The sequence below is a fragment of the Bufo gargarizans genome, chromosome 10 (genome assembly GCF_014858855.1).
Source record: "Bufo gargarizans isolate SCDJY-AF-19 chromosome 10, ASM1485885v1, whole genome shotgun sequence".
Classification (NCBI taxonomy): Eukaryota; Metazoa; Chordata; class Amphibia; order Anura; family Bufonidae; genus Bufo; species Bufo gargarizans.
The window spans coordinates 42,191,485-42,212,004 of record NC_058089.1 but is presented as its reverse complement, the minus strand read 5'-3'; the positions used below and the strand labels follow the sequence as shown (position 1 = coordinate 42,212,004).

Below are 20,520 nucleotides of genomic sequence, written 5' to 3'. Positions count from 1 at the left end.
TGGATCCGATCGCTCCGGATCCCACAGCTGTGACGTAGTGGTCTGTGACGGAGTCTGCGCACACACAGAGACCTCACGTGACCGGGGTATTACCATCTGGCTAACACCCCCCACTATACTTCGGTAACTGCCACCACGTGGGTTCCCGGTCCACGAGCCGACTATCCGGGTAATTCACTATCACACAGATCAGTGGATGAACCGGATATCACTTACTGACCAACCGCAGTCAATCACCCCCAACTACAATTCCTAAATGCAATTTAACTAACTACCTGGTAACGTCTCTTCAAAGGCAAGGTACGTTGTTCAGCAGCTTAGAATATTTTATAATCTTTAATAGGCGGTAAAAGGCAGTGCATACAAGTCTAATGAAAATGACTATAAATCTACAGAATAATAATAACAATATAAATAATCACGACAGTTCAAATGAAAGGGAAAAAGATGAAAGAATACTTATTTTCTCTGGAGGGTTTCAGATGGTCGTTCATATGTCCTTTTTGAATCCTTGCAAACCCCTTTTCAGTATGTATCAGGGGAGACCCTCAAAGTTCTTCTGATACAGGGATATGCCGTCAATGTCCAATTAAGTGTCTGGTGATGTTCCATGGGTCTCTCTCCTCTGTCCTTGTGCATGGATTTTTATGAACTCTCCCATGGGCAGGAGACTTACTCCTGTCAGCCAATGGCAGCAGAGTGACTGTGAAGCTTAGGGATTGGCCCCCAAGTGTTTTATGACCCCATCAAAGTTCAGTTCCTACAATGAGGATTATACTTAAGCCCGTATCTCCCTGATACATTGGCATATTTTTATACAGAATACATATTTGCGATCCTTATTTATTTACATACAGAATGAGACCACACACGGTAATGCTGGGACCTGTAGTTCTTCTACCACCCATAGGTCAGCTACAGAATCACATCCTCTAGTCATATTTGATACCCAATTAACCACAATACTCTGTAGAGTCTGGATCTGGCGTCAGAAAGGGCATAAGTTGATTCATAAATGAAATATGAAAGTGGACTGGTTTTATGCCCAGAGCTAATTAACCTGCTCAGGACCGCCGTACGCAGGATTGCGTCCTGGCGGCGGCCCTGCTCTACTGGGTGGACGCATATACGCGTCCTCCCGCGAGAGCCGAGATTTCCTGTGAACGCACGCAGGCGCGCGCGCTCACAGGAACGGAAGGTAAGCGAGTGGATCTCCAGCCTACCAGCGGCGATCGTTCGCTGGCAGGCTGGAGATGTGATTTTTTTAACCCCTAACAGGTATATTAGACGCTGTTTTGATAACAGCGTCTAATATACCTGCTACCTGGTCCTCTGGTGGTCCCTTTTGTTTGGATCGACCACCAGAGGACTCAGGCAGCTCACTAAAGTAGCACCAAACACCACTACACTACACAACACCCCCCCCCCCTGTCACTTATTAACCCTTTATGAACCACTGATCACCCCATATAGACTCCCTGATCACCCCCCTGTCATTGATCACCCCCCTGTCATTGATCACCCCCCTGTAAGGCTCCATTCAGATGTCCGTATGATTTTTACGGATCCACGGATACATGGATCGGATCCGCAAAACGCATACGGACGTCTGAATGGAGCCTTACAGGGGGGTGATCAATGACAAGGGCGTGATCACGCATATAGACTTCCTGATCACTTCCCTGTCATTGATCACTTCCCTGTCATTGATCACTTCCCTGTCATTGATCACTTCCCTGTCATTGATCACCCCCCTGTCATTGATCACCCCCCTGTAAGGCTCCATTCAGACGTCCGCATGATTTTTACGGATCCACGGATACATGGATCGGATCCGCAAAACACATGCGGACGTCTGAATGGAGCTTTACAGGTGGGTGATCAATGACAGAGGGGTGATCACCCATATACACTCCCTGATCACCCCCTGTCTGAATGGAGCTTTACAGGGGGGTGATCAATGACAGAGGGGTGATCACCCATATACACTCCCTGATCACCCCCTGTCATTGATCACCCCCCTGTAAGGCTCCATTCAGACGTCCGCATGATTTTTACGGATCCATGGGAACATGGATCGGATCCGCAAAACACATGCGGACGTCTGAATGGAGCTTTACAGGGGGGTGATCAATGACAGAGGGGTGATCACCCATATACACTCCCTGATCACCCCCTGTCATTGATCACCCTCCTGTAAGGCTCCATTCAGACGTCCGCATGATTTTTACGGATACATGGATCGGATCCGCAAAACACATGCGGACGTCTGAATGGAGCCTTACAGGGGGGTGATCAATGACAGAGGGGTGATCACCCATATACACTCCCTGATCATCCCCTGTCATTGATCACCCCCCTGTAAGGCTCCATTCAGACGTCCGCATGATTTTTACGGATCCATGGGAACATGGATCGGATCTGCAAAACATATGCGGACGTCTGAATGGAGCCTTACAGGGGGGTGATCAATGACAGGGGGGTGATCAATGACAGAGGGGTGATCACCCATATACACTCCCTGATCACCTCCGTCATTGATCACCCCCCTGTAAGGCTCCATTCAGACGTCCGCATGTGTTTTGCGGATCCGATCCATGTTCCCATAGATCCGTAAAAATCATGCGGACGTCTGAATGGAGCCTTACAGGGGGGTGATCAATGACAGGGGGTGATCAGGGAGTGTATATGGGTGATCACCCCTCTGTCATTGATCACCCCCCTGTAAGGCTCCATTCAGACGTCCGCATGTGTTTTGCGGATCCGATCCGTGGATCCGTAAAAATCATACGGACGTCTGAATGGAGCCTTACCAGGGGGGTGATCAATGACAGGGGGTGATCAGGGAGTGTATATGGGTGATCACCCCCCCCTGTAAGGCTCCATTCAGACATTTTTTTGGCCCAAGTTAGCGGAAATATATATATTTTTTTGTTTGTTTTTTCTTACAAAGTCTCATATTCCACTAACTTGTGTCAAAAAAATAAAATCTCACATGAACTCGCCATACCCCTCACGGAATCCAAATGCGTAAACATTTTTAGACATTTATATTCCAGACTTCTTCTCACGCTTTAGGGCCCCTAAAAAGCCAGGGCAGTATAAATACCCCACATGTGACCCCATTTCGGAAAGAAGACACCCCAAGGTATTCCGTGAGGGGCATATTGAGTCCATGAAAGATTGAAATTTTTGTCCTAAGTTAGCGGAAAGTGAGACTTTGTGAGAAAAAAACAAAAAAAAATCAATTTCCGCTAACTTATGCAAAAAAAAAAATTCTATGAACTCGCCAGGCCCCTCATTGAATACCTTGGGGTGTCTTCTTTCCAAAGTGGGGTCACATGTGGGGTATTTATACTGCCCTGGCTTTTTAGGTGCCCGAAAGTGTGAGAAGAAGTCTGGGATCCAAATGTCTAAAAATGCCCTCCTAAAAGGAATTTGGGCACCTTTGCGCATCTAGGCTGCAAAAAAGTGTCACATATGTGGTATCGCCGTACTGAGGAGAAGTTGGGGAATGTGTTTTGGGGTGTCATTTTACATATACCCATGCTGGGTGAGAAAAATATCTTGGTCAAATGCCAACTTTGTATAAAAAAAATTGGAAAAGTTGTCTTTTGCCAAGATATTTCTCTCACCCAGCATGGGTATATGTAAACTGACACCCCAAAACACATTCCCCAACTTCTCCTGAGTACGGCGATACCAGATGTGTGACACTTTTTTGCAGCCAAGGTGGGCAAAGGGGCACATATTCCAAAGTGCACCTTTCGGATTTCGCAGGCCATTTTTTACACATTTTGATTGCAAAGTACTTCTCACACATTTGGGCCCCTAAATTGCCAGGGCAGTATAACTACCCCACAAGTGACCCCATTTTGGAAAGAAGACACCCCAAGGTATTCCGTGAGGGGCATGGCGAGTTCCTAGAATTTTTTATTTTTTGTCGCAAGTTAGTAGAATATGAGACTTTGTAAGAAAAAAAAAAATTAAAATTAAAATCATCATTTTCCGCTAACTTGTGACAAAAAATAAAAAGTTCTATGAACTCACTATGCCCATCAGCGAATACCTTAGGGTGTCTACTTTCCGAAATGGGGTCATTTGTGGGGTTTTTCTACTGTCTGGGCATTGTAGAACCTCAGGAATCATGACAGGTGCTCAGAAAGTCAGAGCTGCTTCAAAAAGCGGAAATTCACATTTTTGTACCATAGTTTGTAAACGCTATAACTTTTACCCAAACATTTTTTTTTTATCAAAGACATGTAGAACAATAAATTTAGCGAAAAATTTATATATGGATGTCGTTTTTTTTGCAAAATTTTACAGCTAAAAGTGAAAAATGTCATTTTTTTGCAAAAAAATCGTTAAATTTCGATTAATAACAAAAAAAGTAAAAATGTCAGCAGCAATGAAATACCACCAAATGAAAGCTCTATTAGTGAGAAGAAAAGGAGGTAAAATTCATTTGGGTGGTAAGTTGCATGACCGAGCGATAAACGGTGAAAGTAGTGTAGTGCAGAAGTGTAAAAAGTGGCCTGGTCATGAAGGGGGTTTTAGCTAGCGGGGCTGAAGTGGTTAAGGGCTTTTAGCTCTCCTCAAACCAGACCTGGAAATTAATGATGTCACGCTCCAGCCAGGCTTGACAGCGAGCTGATCTTATCTTATAGGACAGGATGAGCTGGGCCTGGTATAGCTTTTATGACCTTTTTATAGCTGGCCTCACAGAGTAGTGGTAATAAGTGTCCATCTATATCATAGGTGACCCAGGCTTCAGGAAGATGAGAGTTCACAGTTTTTTTTACATATGCCAGAAGCATATAAGATGGCTACCTAGAGGAATTATGTATGTATGCCGGCACAGTCTTGGCTTAGGGTCATTGTTTTGTTGGAAGGTGAACATCCGGCCCGGTCTGAGGTCCAGAGCACAGATCAGATTATCATTCAAAATATCTCTTTTTTTCCATACCATCTTTCCCTCAATCCTGACCAGTTTTCATGCCACAGCCGCTTAAAAACACTGACACAGCATGATCGAGCCATCACCATGCTTCACTGTAGGGATGGTATTGGGCAGGTGGTGAGCAGTGCTTGGTTTCTTCCAGACATTAGAGGAGCTCTCACCACTCCTGACATGCCTGTATTAACACCTACATGCATTCCCCTGTAATAAGGACTGCAGGGGGGCGTTACTGGGCTCAGAGGGTGAAGAATAACACCCCTCTGGGCACCTTTGAGGTTCATTTGCATAATACAAAAATCGCTTTTTTAACAAAATGAAACCATTGCAGGAAATAAGGTATTTTATTAAACATGGCAATGGTGACAGCTTAATATGGTCAAACCAGGTGACCGATTCCCTCTAAGGGTACCGGCACACGGGGGCAGGTGAACACGCAGAAGATCTTTAAACATTTCTATGCAGATTTGATGCGGTTTTACAGCAGATCTCACCCTTCGTTTGAAAATGGTTAAATCTGCAGCTAAAACTGCAAACCTTATTGACATACTGCAGATTTTGAGTCAATTTTTGTGCAGAACAAATCCGTAAAGTGTACATGTGAATTGTCTATTCTCATATATTTGCTGGTACTGTACTAATCTGTGGATTTTCTGCGCGGGAAACCATGCGTAATCAGAATCGTGTGCAGGTACCATAAATGTGTATGGGCTCAAAAAAACACCTGTAGGCAGCTACTCCATCAGGCCCATAAACTTTCAAGAAAGGGACGGTTGAGCGCACTGCTTCTCTATTCATTGTCTGGGCTGACAGAAGCAATCGAGTACATTAGGATGCTACTTTCTCGTACTTTTTTCCATTGGGGGACACAGACCATGGGTATAGCTTAGAGGTATTAGTAGGAGGGACACTATGCAAATGAAAGAGCTCCTCCTCCTCGGGCTATACCCCCCGACTCCACCAGGAGGAACTCAGTCTTTGCTTAGTGTCTGTCCAAGGAGGTGACGCTTACTCTTCTCCTGTTTGTTATTTTTTTCTGTTTTCAGATGGGGACGCAGGTCAGCATTGCGCTTTCCTGGCCCCCGTGGAGTGTCTGCCACCGTCTTTCGACGTGTCCTGGCTACCTCCCATCCCCCCACAGAAGAAAAGTGGATCCAGGCTCAACATGTCAGCTCTGGCATCCCACCAGCTGCTGGGACGCCTGCTGCCTACCCTCCTCCAGAGCACTGTTCTCCTGGATTGGAGTCAGAAGTCTGAAGAGGCGCATCCCTGCTGGTCTGGACATCGAGGGAGCATGCTGAGCAGATAAGTATTGCCCAGTCCCTCCCCCTCCCTCTGTGTCTGTTTGTCTGTGGCTACCTGGGTGAGCTTGAAGAAGGATCCTAATGGGGCACTTTCTCGTGCGTGGCATTGGGGGACACAGCACCATGGTATATGCCCAGCTGCCACTAGGAGGCTGACACTAGAAACAAAAAAGTGTTGGCTCCACCCAGGTGGGCTATACCCCTCTGCTAGAGCCAGAACAACTCAGTCTAGTTCTAGTGTCCGTAGGAGGCAGACATGACCTGCTAGCAGGTCCTTTTTCTGCTAATTTTTTATTTTATTTTTATTTCTTTTAATTTTTTCCTCTACAGGTTGCAGGGGCGGCTCCATCGTGTTCCACCTTAGTTGCCCCCCTGCGGGCGCGTACTCGGTACCTTGCAGCCACCCAGTCCCCAACGTGACCTGCTTCTGCAGTGGATTCCGGCGGACCCACGGTTCCGTGTTGAGTCCGCCGAGGGGGTGGTCATGCTGCGCCTGAACTAATCGGAGGGTGAGTATGAGCTTCAGCCCCAACCCATCTTCCCCTAGTATAGCTGGGCCTTTGGGGGGGCACCTCTCCTTCACTCTCCTTCTCAGGGGGGTCTCCCTTCTGGAGCCTTTTTTAATGGAGATCGGCTCCTTTAAGACGGCCATTTTCGGCCTTCGCCCTTTCCTACCTCGGTGGCTGTGTCCTCTCCTCTGCCTGTCCTCGGCGCTGTCTGTTTTATTCCTGCGCTGGCGGGCGGGGGTTGCCGGCGGCGGCGCTTTCCTCTGCGTCCGACTGCGCCCTGAGGATGGGGAGCGCATACTAGAGGCCGCGGCTTTTGCTCGGCCTAGGCCGCGGTCACGTGGGCGGGCGTCGTCTCCGCCTCCTGCGCTTCCCGGGCTTCCTCTCTTGCCCCTCCCCTTGTGGGCGTTCCTCCCGAGGTCTCTCTTCCTTCGGCCCAATCCAGCGCCAGCGCGGGCTGCTAGGGGGGCGGTTCTTCTGCCGAACGGTTTCTCTGTGCCTGGGCTGAGCGGTCGCGTGCGTCGCCATATCCTCCTGCGCTCCGGATCTCCAGCGCTCGTTTTTTCTGGGACACAGCACCATTGGTCGTGGTAGGCAGCCTCTGGCTGACTTCTTCTTTTCAGGTTCCACCACCGCCATCATGTCTTCCTCTGGTCAGGCCCCCACTCCCCCTGCCGCCATTTCCACTCATTACGCCTGCTCTGTGTGTAATAGGAAGTTCCCATGCGGCCAGCCTACGTCCCTCTGTGTGCAGTGCCTCACCCCCGGGCCCGCCCAGTCCGCTCCTGCGGCCTCTACCTTGTCGGTTCTCCCGGAATGGGCTGCTACCCTGTCCCAGGCCATAGGTAGCCTTGCTAGCCTCTCCCAATCCCTGGCACAGTCTCTGGACAGTCTCCCTGCCCAGATTGCGGCCGCTTCTGGCAGGGCCTCTACCGCTGGTGATGCGCCTGGCGATGGTTCCCATCCTCGCTCCGGCTCTCGGTCCCGCAAACGACCACGTACGGTCTCGGCTGGGTCCCACTCCTCCTCAGTTTCCCCGGATCGCTCCCCGGCTAGGTCTGAGTCCGGTGAGATTTCTTCTTCAGCCGCTTCCGCCGCTCCTGGGGACTCCTCCGCTTCAGATTCTGAATCTGAGCGGTGTTCGGCGATGTCGGCAGCCGTGCAGGATCTCATCAGGGCCGTTCGGGACGCACTCCACGTACAGGACGTCCCCTCGTCCTCCTCCCTGGAGGCGGTGTCCTTCCGCCGCTCTAAGCGGTCCACGGTGGTTTTTCCCAATCACGAGGATCTGGACGCTCTCCTTGCCAAGGAGTGGCGTCACCCTGACCGGCGCCTTCATCTCACCAAGGCTTCTGATGTCCCTTATCCTTTCTCTGAGGATTCGGTCAATCTCTGGACGATTCCCCCCCTGGTGGATCCTCAGGTCGCTCGTCTGGCGAAGGCTACTACACTTCCCCTGGCTGATGCGGCTTCCTTGTCGGATCCCGCTGATAAACGGGTCGACTCCTTGGCCAAGTCTGTTTTCATAGCGGCGGGCGCCGCCATCCGCCCTGCGTTTGCCGCCTCTTGGGTCGCCAAGGCATGCGCTGTTTGGGCAAAGCAGCTTCTCCGTGCCTTACCTGCTGACTCTGACCAGGGGGACTTGGCAGTGCTTGCCTCCCAGATCTATCAGGCCTCCAAGTTTCTTTGTGACGCCTCTATGGAATCGGCTCGCCGCTCTGGGCGTGCGGCCGCCAACTCTGTGGCTATCCGCCGCACCATCTGGCTTCGTTCCTGGGCGGCGGACGCCGCCTCTAAGAAGGCTCTTATCTCTCTTCCCTTTCTCGGTGGAAAGCTTTTTGGGAAACGCTTAGAGGAGCTCATCTCCGAGGCCACTGGAGGTAAGAGTTCTCTTCTTCCTCAGAATCAGCCTCGCCGCCGTCGTTTCCCCGGGTCGTCCTCCCGGACGCAGTCCTTTCGGTCCTCTCGGGCCCCTCCTGCCCGATCTGACAAGAAGCCTTCCAGGCCTTCCTTCAAGTCCAGGCCCTCTTGGCACGCCAAGCCCAAGCCCGCTCGTCCCCAGTCCACTAAGCCTCCTTCAGCATGACTCGATCCCCGTCATGGTGGGAGGGCGCCTGCTTGTCTTTCGGGATGTTTGGCGGGCAAACGTAGAAGACGCTTGGGTTCTCGAGGTGGTCTCTTCTGGGTACAGAATCGAATTCACCGACCTTCCGCCCAGTCGTTTCTTCTTGACGTCCCCCCCCATGTCTCCCGCCCGGGCAGACAGTTTTTTTCAGGCCATTCATTCCCTGCGCGCTCTGGGGGTCATCGTTCCGGTTCCAGAGTCAGAACGTTTTCGGGGCTTCTACTCGAACCTGTTCACCGTCCCCAAAAAGGACGGCTCACTCCGCCCTATCCTGGATCTGAAGGCGCTCAATCGGTTTGTCCGGGTCCGTCATTTCCGCATGGAGTCCCTCCGGTCCGTGATCGCCTCCCTGGAGTTGGGCGAGTTCCTGTCGTCGGTCGACATTCAGGATGCCTATCTCCACGTTCCCATCGCCCTCTCCCATCAAAGGTTCCTTCGCTTCGCGGTGGGTTCGCTTCATTTCCAATTTGTAGCCCTTCCCTTCGGTCTGGCCTCCGCACCAAGGGTTTTCACCAAGGTGTTAGCTCCCCTAGTGGCTCTTCTTCGTGCCAGGGGGGTCGCCCTGGTGCCTTACCTGGACGACCTTCTGATTCGGGCCCCGTCTCCCGAGGACAATCTGTCCAGCCTGAGCATCACCCTCTCGGCTCTTGCTCAGTTCGGGTGGCTTGTCAACCACTCCAAGTCCTCCCTTGTCCCACGCCAGAAGATGCTCTTTCTGGGAATGCTGTTCGATACTCGCCTCGGGCGGGTGTTCCTTCCCCCGGAGAAGGTGTCTTCTCTTCAGGCGGGGGTACATCTTCTCCGCAGGCCGTCCTCTCTGACCATCAGGACATGTATGCGCGTCCTGGGGAGGATGGTGGCCTCATTCGAAGCCATTCCTTATTCCCAATTCCACTCTCGGGACCTGCAGATGTTCATCTTGTCCAGGTGGGACAAGTCCCCGGAGGGTCTCGAGCGCCTCGTTCGTCTCCCTCCTCAGATTCGCCTGGATCTCTCCTGGTGGTTGCTTCCCCGGACGGTGTCCCTGGGCCGGTCCTTCCTCCCCCCCAGTTGGCGCGTGATCACGACCGATGCCAGCCTCTCGGGATGGGGAGCGGTGTTCGAGTCCCTCACGGTTCAGGGTCTGTGGTCTGTTCAGGAATCCTCCCTGCAGATCAACGTTCTCGAACTCAGGGCAATTTTCTTAGCACTGTCGCACTGGACTTCCCGTCTGCGCGGCCTCCCGATCCGGATTCAAACGGACAACTCCACCGCCGTGGCTTATCTGAATCATCAGGGGGGCACCAGGAGCGTGATGGCCCTGCGAGAGGCCTCTCAGATCCTGCGATGGGCGGAGGAACACGTTCCCGTTCTCTCCGCCGTCCACATTCCCGGGGTCGACAATTGGGCGGCAGACTTTCTCAGTCGTCAGCTCGTCGACCCGGGCGAATGGTCTCTCCACCCGGAAGTGTTTCATCAACTGTGTCTCCGGTGGGGAGTTCCGGACGTGGATCTCTTCGCGTCTCGCCTGAATCACAGACTTCCGCGCTATGTTGCGCGGTCCAGGGATCCGCAAGCTCTTGCGGTCGATGCCCTGGTTCTGCCTTGGTCCCAGTTCGACCTTCTGTATCTCTTTCCGCCCATCCCTCTTCTGCCTCGAGTGCTCAAGCGTCTCAAGGCGGCCCGGGTGCCGGCGATTCTGGTGGCCCCAGATTGGCCCCGCAGGGCGTGGTACGCAGATCTCGTGTTCCTGCTCGCCGACGTTCCATGGCGTCTTCCCCTGCGTCGCGATCTCCTTTCGCAGGGCCCTCTGTTCCACCCGAATTTACCGCAGCTTCGTTTGACGGCGTGGCTGTTGAGACCGCGATCCTGAAGGCCCGTGGTCTCTCGGACTCTGTCGTTCAGACGATGCTTCGCGCTCGGAAGCCCCAGTCGGCCCGTATTTACTATCGGACCTGGAGGGCGTATTTTGCTTGGTGCGAGTCCGCACGTTCTCGTCCTCTCCTTTTTTCGGTCCCTAATATTCTGGCCTTTCTTCAGGCTGGTTTTGATAAGGGGCTTCGCCTGGCTTCTCTCAGGGGGCAGATTTCTGCCCTTTCGGTCCTTTTTCAACGTTCTGTGGCCGCGCGGGCTCAGGTTAAGACTTTTCTGCAGGGTGTCGCGCGCCGAGCCCCTCCTTTTCGTCCTCCGGTGGAGCCGTGGGACCTGAATCTTGTTCTTGATGCTCTTCAGTCCTCTCCTTTTGAGCCCTTGGCAGACATCTCTCTGTCGTTTGTGTCATTTAAGGTTGCCTTCCTTGTGGCTATCACCTCTATCCGTCGGGTTTCCGAACTGGCGGCGCTTTCCTGCCGGTCGCCTTTTCTGGTGTTCCATCGGGACAAGGTCGTTTTGCGTCCCGTTCCTTCTTTTCTCCCTAAGGTTGTCACCCCGTTTCACATCAATGAGGAGATTATCCTTCCTTCCTTCTGCCCTAATCCTTCTCACCCTCGGGAGAAGTCTCTCCATTGCCTGGATGTTGTTCGGGCCCTCCGCTGGTACCTTCGCCTCACGGAACCCTTCCGTCGTTCGGATTCTCTTTTCCTGGTTCCGGCGGGTCCTCGTAAAGGTTTGCCTGCCTCCAAGGCCACCATCTCTCGCTGGGTTCGGTCGGCTGTCAAGGAGGCCTACGCCGCGAAGGGTCGCGCTCCCCCTTCCAGGTTGACCGCTCATTCGACTAGGGCAGTCGGAGCTTCCTGGGCGGTGCGTCATCAGGCTTCGGCTGCCCAGCTTTGCCGGGCCGCCACCTGGGCGTCAGTTCACACTTTTGCTAAATTCTACCACATTCATTCCCTGGCTTCTGCTGATGCCAGCCTGGGGCGTAAGGTTCTGCAGGCAGCGGTGCTTTAGGTTGCCGTCTGGCGATCTTCTTCCCTCCCTCAGGGACTGCTTTGGGACGTCCCATGGTGCTGTGTCCCCCAATGCCACGCACGAGAAAAATGGATTTTTTGTACTCACCGTAAAATCCTTTTCTCGTAGTAGGCATTGGGGGACACAGATCCCTCCCTTTCTTTGGAGCATTTGTTCTTGTTCGTGGTTCCGGCGTTTGCTTGTGGTTGTCGGGTTCCCCAGTTCAAGACTTGTTGGCACTCCGTTTCTTTTTGGTTCAGGTGTGGCGTTCCTACTGCTTTTGGTACTGACTGAGTTGTTCTGGCTCTAGCAGAGGGGTATAGCCCACCTGGGTGGAGCCAACACTTTTTTGTTTCTAGTGTCAGCCTCCTAGTGGCAGCTGGGCATATACCATGGTGCTGTGTCCCCCAATGCCTACTACGAGAAAAGGATTTTACGGTGAGTACAAAAAATCCATTTTTCTTCATTTTGGCACTGGAGTACTGGCATCTCTTCCCCCTTAAACTGTGGGCTTCAGCGCTTCTCTCGTCGGGCCTTGGCTGCTGCGCTCTCTCAGCGCCCGCCGGCAGGCCGCTCCTCCATGGCCCCGTTAACCCCTGCTGCACCACGTGAGGGGAGTCGTGGTGTTTGTTTAAATCGCGTGCGCGCGCTTATTTTCGTGCATATTTTCGTGCGTGCGCTTATTTTCACGCATATTTTCGCGCGCACGCTTCTTTTAGTGCGCGCTTATTTCGCGCGCTTTTTTCGCGCCATAATGACGCGTTCGGGGGGGGGGGGGGGCGGAGCCTCGGCATGCCGCTCTGACTCTCCTTACACCGGAGACTCTGTTTGCTCACGGCCGTGCAGCTCCTCATCACTCTACTCCGTTTTGTTATTTTCTTTCTAGATGGGGACACAGGTCGGCATGGCGCCTTCCTGGTCCCCCGTGGAGTGCCCGCCGCTGTCCTTGGACGCTGCCTGGCTGCCTCCATTGCCCCCCAAAGAAGACAAGTGGATCCGGGCTCGACCTGCAGCTCCGGTATCCCACCAGCTACTGGGTCTCCTGCTGCCACCCTCCACCAGAACACTGCACTCCTGGACAAGGAGTCAGAAGCCTGAAGAGGTGCATCCCTGCTGGTCCTGGAGTCGAGGGAGAAGATCTGCAGGAGCAGATAAGTATTACCTGCATCCCTGCCTTACCCCCCTCCTCCACCCCTCCTCCACGTCCCTGGGAGCCTGCGGTCCCCGCTTGGGCATCTGCCATGTCCAGCGCGGCCGCTAAATTGGTCTTAGTCGCCAAGGCAACCATGTCCTTTAATCCTGTGGCGCTAACGACTCCATCTCTCTCAGTGGTCCCCACAGTGGGTGCCTGACTACGAAGAGGCAGCGTGAGCGGCAGCATCCCACCTCGGATGTCTCCGTCTCTCCACCCCCCTCACCTCGCCTGTGGCGCTTTCGGACTGCTCTTCCCCCTCCCTAGGGAGAGTAATCCGAAGGGGAATTATCCGGCTCGGACGAGCCAGGTCCTTTTTGGACTATAGGGCATTTTCAAATCCTGTGACGCCAACCACCTCTCTAAGTGGTTTTCCACAGAAGACGCCCGACTACTAACAGGGAGCGTGAGCAGCAGCATCCCTCCTCGGATGGCTCCGGCTCTCCCCCCCCCCCCCTCGTCTAGAGGCGCGTTCGGGCGACTCTCCCCTCCCTTAGGGAGCGCAAGTCTGAAGGGGAATTTCCGGCTCTGATTAGGTCATGGAGCGGGACCCCTCGCCTAAGCTCTCCACCAGGGTGGCTGACTTAGTGGCGACTGTCCGAGACACCTTTATTCTCCAAGGGGATTCTCCTCCTTCCACTGGTCAGGAGTTCCCCCTTTTTCCGTCCAGGCAGTCGGAGACTACCATGTTCCCGGTCCATGAGGGATTTTTCCGCGGTCATGTCCAGGGCCTGGGGTAGTCTTAATAAGGTTCTCGACCACCCAGCGCATGAATATACTTTCCTTTCCCTGCTGACGGCGAGGAGAGGTGTCTCCTCCCCCTAAGGTGGATCCTCCGGTGGCCGGATTAGCCAATTATATGGCCCTTCCTGTCTTAGTCAGTTCCTCTTTCCAGGATGCTGTAGACAGACGCATAGACTCTCTTCCAGGTCCTTTTTTCGCTGGCAGCACGTCCCTGTGACCTACCTTTCACTCAGCAGGGGTAGCCAGTGCTCTCTCGGTGTGGTTACAGCACCACCACCAGGAACTGGCGGTACGAGATGCGGCTACTGACACACTGGAGTTGGTTCTCCAGATGTCTCAGGCTTCTAAGATTCTTTGCGAAGCTTCTAGGGACATTGTTTCCCTCTTTGCCCGCAGGTTGGCCATCTCTGTCACTCAGCGCGAAGAGATCTGATTGAAGGTGTGGGACGCTGACGCCTCCACCAAGCGTTCCCTTGCTAATCTCCCCTTTGGGGTTTCCAGACCTTATGGGGATCAGCTGGACGAGTTCATCTCTGCATGCCTTTTGCCGTTTCTCATCTGGTAGGCCGTCGCCTGCTTCCTCCGCCGGGGGTCTCAGGTCGCCCGCAAAGAGGCCTTCCTTTACACCAGCCTTCCCGGCACTAGAGGGCCCAGTCAGCCCGCCCTGCTGCTCCTAGGCCTATCACATGTCCCGATTGCGGAATCCCACCATCGATTCCTGCGCTTCGCCATTAAGGGTCGACACTGTCAGTTTGTCGCCCTTCCTTCGGGTTGGCGACCACCCCGCGGGTCCTTGCCACGGTCCTGGACCGCTCATGGCGCTTCTTCGTACCAGGGGCATTCCTTTGCTGCCCTATCGGGACAATATCCGGATAGAGGCCCCCCTCTCTACCGCAGACCAAGGACAGAGTCCGGATCACTGTTCAGACTCTGGAACGGTTCGGCTGGCTGGTTACTTTCCCAAACTCCTGCCTCTTCCCGTCCCAGAGGCTCTCCTTCCGGAGGATGATTTTGGACACCTCGGCTGCCAAAGTATTCTGCCAGCCTTCAAGTCCTCCCAGATCCAGGGGGCAGTGTCGCATCTGCTGCGCTCCCCGTGCCTCTCCATTCGGGAATACTTGCAGGTCCTGGGTCTTATGGTAGCCTCTTTCGAGGCCTTCCATATGCCCAGTTTCACACTCGCCTGGCGCAACAGGAGATCCTTTACCTTTCAGCGGGTTTGGGCAGCTCTCCCTTGGTGGCTGTTCCCAATGAACCTGAGGTCGGGGAGTTCCTTTCTCACATTCTCCTGGACATCGTCACCACCGATGCCAGCATCCTGGGTTGGGGGGGTGTTTTCCAGTCTCGCACGGTTCAAGGGATTTGGTCGGCGGCAGAGTCTCGCCTTCCAATCAACTTTCTGGAACTGAGGGTGATTTTTTTCCGCTCTCTCTCTCCTATTGGACCTCTCTCCTTGCGGGCCTCCCAGTGCGGGTTCAAGCGGGCAATGCCGCGGCCGTGGCCTATATCGACCATCAGGGCGGGACCCGCAGCCGGATGGTGATGCAGGAGGTGAAGAGAATTCTGACGTGGGCGGAGACGCACGTTCCGGTGTTGTCAGCAGTTTACATTCCAGAAGTGGACAACTGGACAGCGGACTTTCTAAGCCACAACAAGGTGGATCCAAGCGAGTGGTCTCTGCATCCAGAAGGGTTCGAAGAAATCTGCCACAGATGGGACCGTCCGGGTTCAACAACAAGATCCCAGTGGTCCTGGCTCGCGCCCGAGATCCGAAGGCGTACGGATGGATGCGCAGGTGTCTCCGTGGCAGGACTTCAGCCTCCTCTGTTTTCCTCTCCTACCAAAGGTTCTACGCCAGTTCGAGGCGGAAGGGAATCCGACCGTTCTCATCACCCCAGAGTGGCCTCGCCGTGCGTGGTTTTTCGGACGTGGCTCGGTTGCTGGCGGACGCCCCATGGCCTTTTCCCGACAGACAGGACCTACTGTCTCAGGGCCCGTTCTTCCACCAGAATTTACGGTCTCTTCGTTTACCGGCGTAACTGTTGAAACCGCCATCCTGATGAAGATGGGGTTCTCGGATTCAGTGGTTAGGACCATGCTCAGTCCGGGGAAGTCTTCTTCCTCCCGGATTTACTATCGTACCTGGATGGCCTTCCTGTCCTTTTGTGAGGGTTCGGGGTTCCCTCCCCTTCGTTTTTCCATCTTGATGGTACTGTCTTTTCTTCAGTCTGGGCTTGTGCAGGGACTGTCGCTTAGTTCCCTGTAAGGTCAGGTTTCGGCGCGGGCCGTCAGAGGTCCCTTGCTCTTAAGGGTCCGGTGGTGACCTTTCTTCAGGGGGTGGCGCATTCGGTTCCCCGTATGTTCCCCCTTTGTCTCCTTGGGATCTCAATTTGGTTCTGCGCGCTCTGCAGTCGGCCCCCTTCGAGCCTTTGAGGAGGGTCTCTCTGACTGTTCTCATCTGGAAAATGGTCTTCCTTGTGACCATAGCTTCTGATACAGCTACATAGCGTAGTGATTAAAGTTCTGGGCTTTTATGCAGTGGCTGTGAGTTCACATCCCATCACGAGCTTTTAAGTCAGACTGGTGTCGAAGCTGGCCGCTCTTTCCTGTCAGGAGCCTTTCTGGTTTTCCACCAGGATTAAGTTGTGCTCCGTCCAGTCCCCTTCTTTTTGCCCAGGGTGGTCTCTCCCTTCCACCTTGATGAGGATCTTGTCCTGCCTTCCTTTTGTCCTTCTCCGGCTAACCCCAAGGAACGCACTCTGCATTCCCTGGATGTTGTACAGGTCCTGAAGGTGTATCTCGCGGCTACTGCTTCCGTCTACCGTTCATGGCGCTCTGGATCTGCTTGGCTATTTCCGCGGCTTGTCGCGCTTGTGGTGGAGTTCCCCCGGCTAGGATTGCCGCTCACTCCACTAGGGCGGTGGGGGCTTCCTGGGCAAGACGCAATCGTGCCTCTGCGTCTCAGCTGTGTATGGCGGCCACCTGGTCGTCCTTGCATACCTTTGCAAATTTTTGTCAGTTGCATTCACTGGCTTCGGCTGATGCGGCTTTGGCCGCAGGGTTTTGCAGGCTGTGGTTCCTGTTTGACCGTTGGGCGTTCCTCCTGGCGGTGCTGATATTTTTTCCCACCCCATGGACTGCTTTTGGACGTCCCATGGTCTGTGTCCCCCAATGGAAAAAAGTACGAGAAAAGGAGATTTTTGTGAAACTCACCTGTAAAATCTTTTTCTCGTCTTTTCCATTGGGGGACACGGCTCCCACCCATTATTCCTGTTGCAGGAGGGGTCTTTAGTTCAGTTTTCTGTTTCTGGTTGGACCTTATGGCTTGGTCCGATGGTTTCCATGATTTTTTCTTGCTCCTTCTCCTACTGCTTGTGCAACGCCTGAGTTCCTCCTGGTGGAGTCGGGGGGTATAGCCCGAGGAGGAGGAGCTCTTTCATTTGCATAGTGTCCCTCCTACTAATACCTCTAAGCTATACCCATGGTCTGTGTCCCCCAATGGAAAAGACGAGAAAAAGATTTTACAGGTGAGTTTCACAAAAATCTCCTTTTTCATGGTCCTGCAGTGAGGAGGAATGGGCAGCTTGTTACCCTCTATTGATTTTGGGATCCCAGTTGGTGGGCCCCCTATGATTCAACTTTTATGGCTTGTCCTGTTACTAATTGTCCAGTGTAGGAAATCCTCTTAAAGAGATTTTCTGATCCTGTGTACATTAGACACATTCTCCTTAAAGGGATTCTACAGGTGTGATATAAAATGGCCAAAAGCAACCCGCCCTAGGATGTGAGCAGGACTGGTTTCCACTACTACACACTGCACTGCTCTACAGTAGATGTAATGATGTGATCCTGCCTACGATATGCCATAATGAATAAGCAGCCTGATGGGAATCTCCCCAATGTGTAGTATATGCAAGTGCCAGAGCGCTGTGTGTCGTGAGGTCATGCCCTCTCACTCAGGCAGCTCTACAAGCGGAGGCAACCAGTCTGCTCACATTATTGAGGCCTTCAAGGGGGTTGTTTATATAACAGTTGTTAATATGTTAAATTTAAAAATACTTTGTTGCAGCGATGACCTGCCCATACACCCATGTGAACACTGCAGCCAGTCACTGGCCTCAGTAGCTTTGTGCCATAGATACAGGCATCTCTGAGGTCAATGATTGGCTACATGGGTGTACAGCTTGTCATCACGGCAGCAAAGTAATTTAAGACTGTCAGGGACCACTAGAGTGTATGGGGTATAACAGGTGAGTACTGGTTACTTTATTATTTTAGCATATTCCTTGATATTAGCCTATTTTTTGCTTTTTGGACAGCCCTGAAATATTCAGCAATACTTGGGTGCGTCTGTTAATATTCCTGTCCACTTTCATTGAAAGCTATATTGCATGTTTTCTACATATTTGTAATTCTATCTAACCCATAAATAACTGCATTAGGGCTGAAACGATTACTTGATTGAATCGAGTAATTCGACCCCCAAAAATTCCTCGATGCAAATATTTTGCATTGAGGATTCGTTTGTGACCACGGAGCAGGAGTAAAGCATTTGCTATTACTCACCGCTCCGTGGTCACCCGCCGGCCCGCAACACACTGTACTGGATCCTGACACATCGTCAGGTCATAGTGCACATAAGCGCGCACTATGACCCGACGCTGTGTGCAGAGCAGCGGAGGAGGCAATACAGATCGGAGTGTTATCGACAGAAGGCTGGTAAGTGGCTGCACGTGTGGAGGGGCACTGGGTGATTAGTGCTCGCCATGTGTGTCCTGGCACAGAGAACCCCTATGATAACATGTTTACCGCCCAGTGGTGGAGCATGGACTTCTAGTTAGAGTTGTGTGTGTCGGTATGGCCAGAGGATGGTAAGGGTAGTAGTGCTCACTGGCCTTGTTCAGAGGGGCTGATGACTGGCAGCATAGGGTGTTAGAGCGCCCCCTGTCGTTACGGGCTGGTTCAGGGCGGTTTGGGTTTTGTTTCCTTGTAGTACTTATAACTGTTATTATTCTCTGCTTGTTTCCCTCATGGGTCTCCTCTGCTGCCTGGTTGCTGCTGTCTCAGGTTGCTGGTGACCTTACATGTCAACCTACTGAAGCCTGTGGGGGAAAGGAAGTGTCAACAGTCCTGAGCCCATCTCTGATGAGGCTATATCCCTGCACCCTGACATCACACCACACACTGTGACATCACTGTGCACACTGTCCCTGCACGGTGACATCACTGTGCACACTGTCCCTGCACGGTGACATCACTGTGCACACTGTCCCTGCACGGTGACATCACTGTGCACACTGTCCCTGCACGGTGACATCACTGTGCACACTGTCCCTGCACGGTGACATCACTGTGCACACTGTCCCTGCACAGTGACATCACTGTCCCTGCTGAGCTAATGGCACTGGGTGGGAACTAAGGGTGTTGGGGACTGATGGCAGGGGGGTCTGATGAGTTTTTATAAAGAAAAAGTCAATTAATTTTTTCTTATTAGAGTACTTGATTAATTGTAAAAACATAATCGATTAAGCATACTCTATTTCTAAAATAATCATTTACTGCAGCCCTGAACATAACACCTTCTGAATTTCTGATGACGGCATCTAGTTCTTCTTTTTACATCTCTACCATACAGATTTACAACTTGTCCCAGAACATACAAGAGGACGACCTCCAGCAACTTCAGGTAGGATAATTATCTTTAGTTATTTTACATAGTTTTTCAGGTTTCATTTTTTTGGGGCATGGCGTAAAGAATGATTATTTATGAGTTAACGTTAAACCCGGATTGCCTACGGTACTTGTATCACTGCAGTATTTTATGTGATTGCCATTGTTTCCCTCTTCACTAGTAGTCTATTTGCACACTACCACTGGAAACCAGTGACATTACCAGAACTTGAAATATTGTGAAAGTAGATTGTAGTCTGTAGTTCTCTAAGAAGCCAAAGCACCAGCATCTGTGGGATTTTCTGAACTTTAGCAATTTGTGGACAAGAGCAAGGAATGAAATAAAATAAATGCTCACCCCTCCCCAGCTCCTGTGTCACCACTCCGCTGATCACTGCTTACTTTCTTCAGAGTTCCTATGCCATTAGTAATTAAAGTTGTTATCCGGGAAATAATATCGGTGATCTTTCCACGACATATATTGTATAGTTGCAGACTTGCAGTGCGTGCTATTGCAGCTTAGCCCCATTGACTTGAATGGGGCTTAGCTGAAAGTAAGCCATGTGACCGATGTATGCTGACATCACAAGGCCTAGGAATTGGGTGCAGCGTTCATGAGGCATCTGGCGTCTCCTGACAGCTGATCGGTGGGGTCCAGGGTGTCAGGCCTGATGCAGGGTCATCAATACTAATTACCTAATGACCCCTTTTACTAAGTTGAAGAATTCTTAGGCTCTAATTGTCCATGTTGCATCTACATTGTACTAGTTTTCTTCTTCTTTTTTTTAATTTATAATAAACATGCATTCTCGGCCAGTCTGAGTATGCATGTTTATGTAGGTGTAGGAAGATGCGGTTACCATCTGGATCAACACTGGACTTCAGCTCTGTCATGTTATATTAGGGTGTATTTATTAAGCGTTCTTCACATGCTTTTTTTTTTTTGCAAGAAAAAAGCCTCACATTTCCAGTTACTTTTCATGATGTTTTTATTTTATTACATTTTGCACAATTTTTTTATTTTATCTTTTTACTTTTTTTTTTAAATCCTATAGAGAAGTCTATAGAAATAAAGAGCAGGGAAAAAAATCTAAAGCACACTATAAAACACTGCTGGAAAAATGCTGTGTATGTGGATTTTACAGTATTTTTGTTTT

The 20,520-nt window shown here is 51.8% G+C and overlaps 1 protein-coding gene across 1 annotated transcript in view; it reads left to right on the top strand.

Annotated features, from left to right (window-relative positions):
- ATL3 (atlastin GTPase 3) overlaps positions 1-20,520 on the top strand; it is a 90,848-nt gene that overhangs the window by 42,700 nt on the left and 27,628 nt on the right. Inside the window, exon 5 of the mRNA XM_044270978.1 lies at positions 19,329-19,379. Coding sequence (XP_044126913.1) covers positions 19,329-19,379 — 51 coding nt within the window. The remainder of the gene's footprint in view (positions 1-19,328; positions 19,380-20,520) is intronic.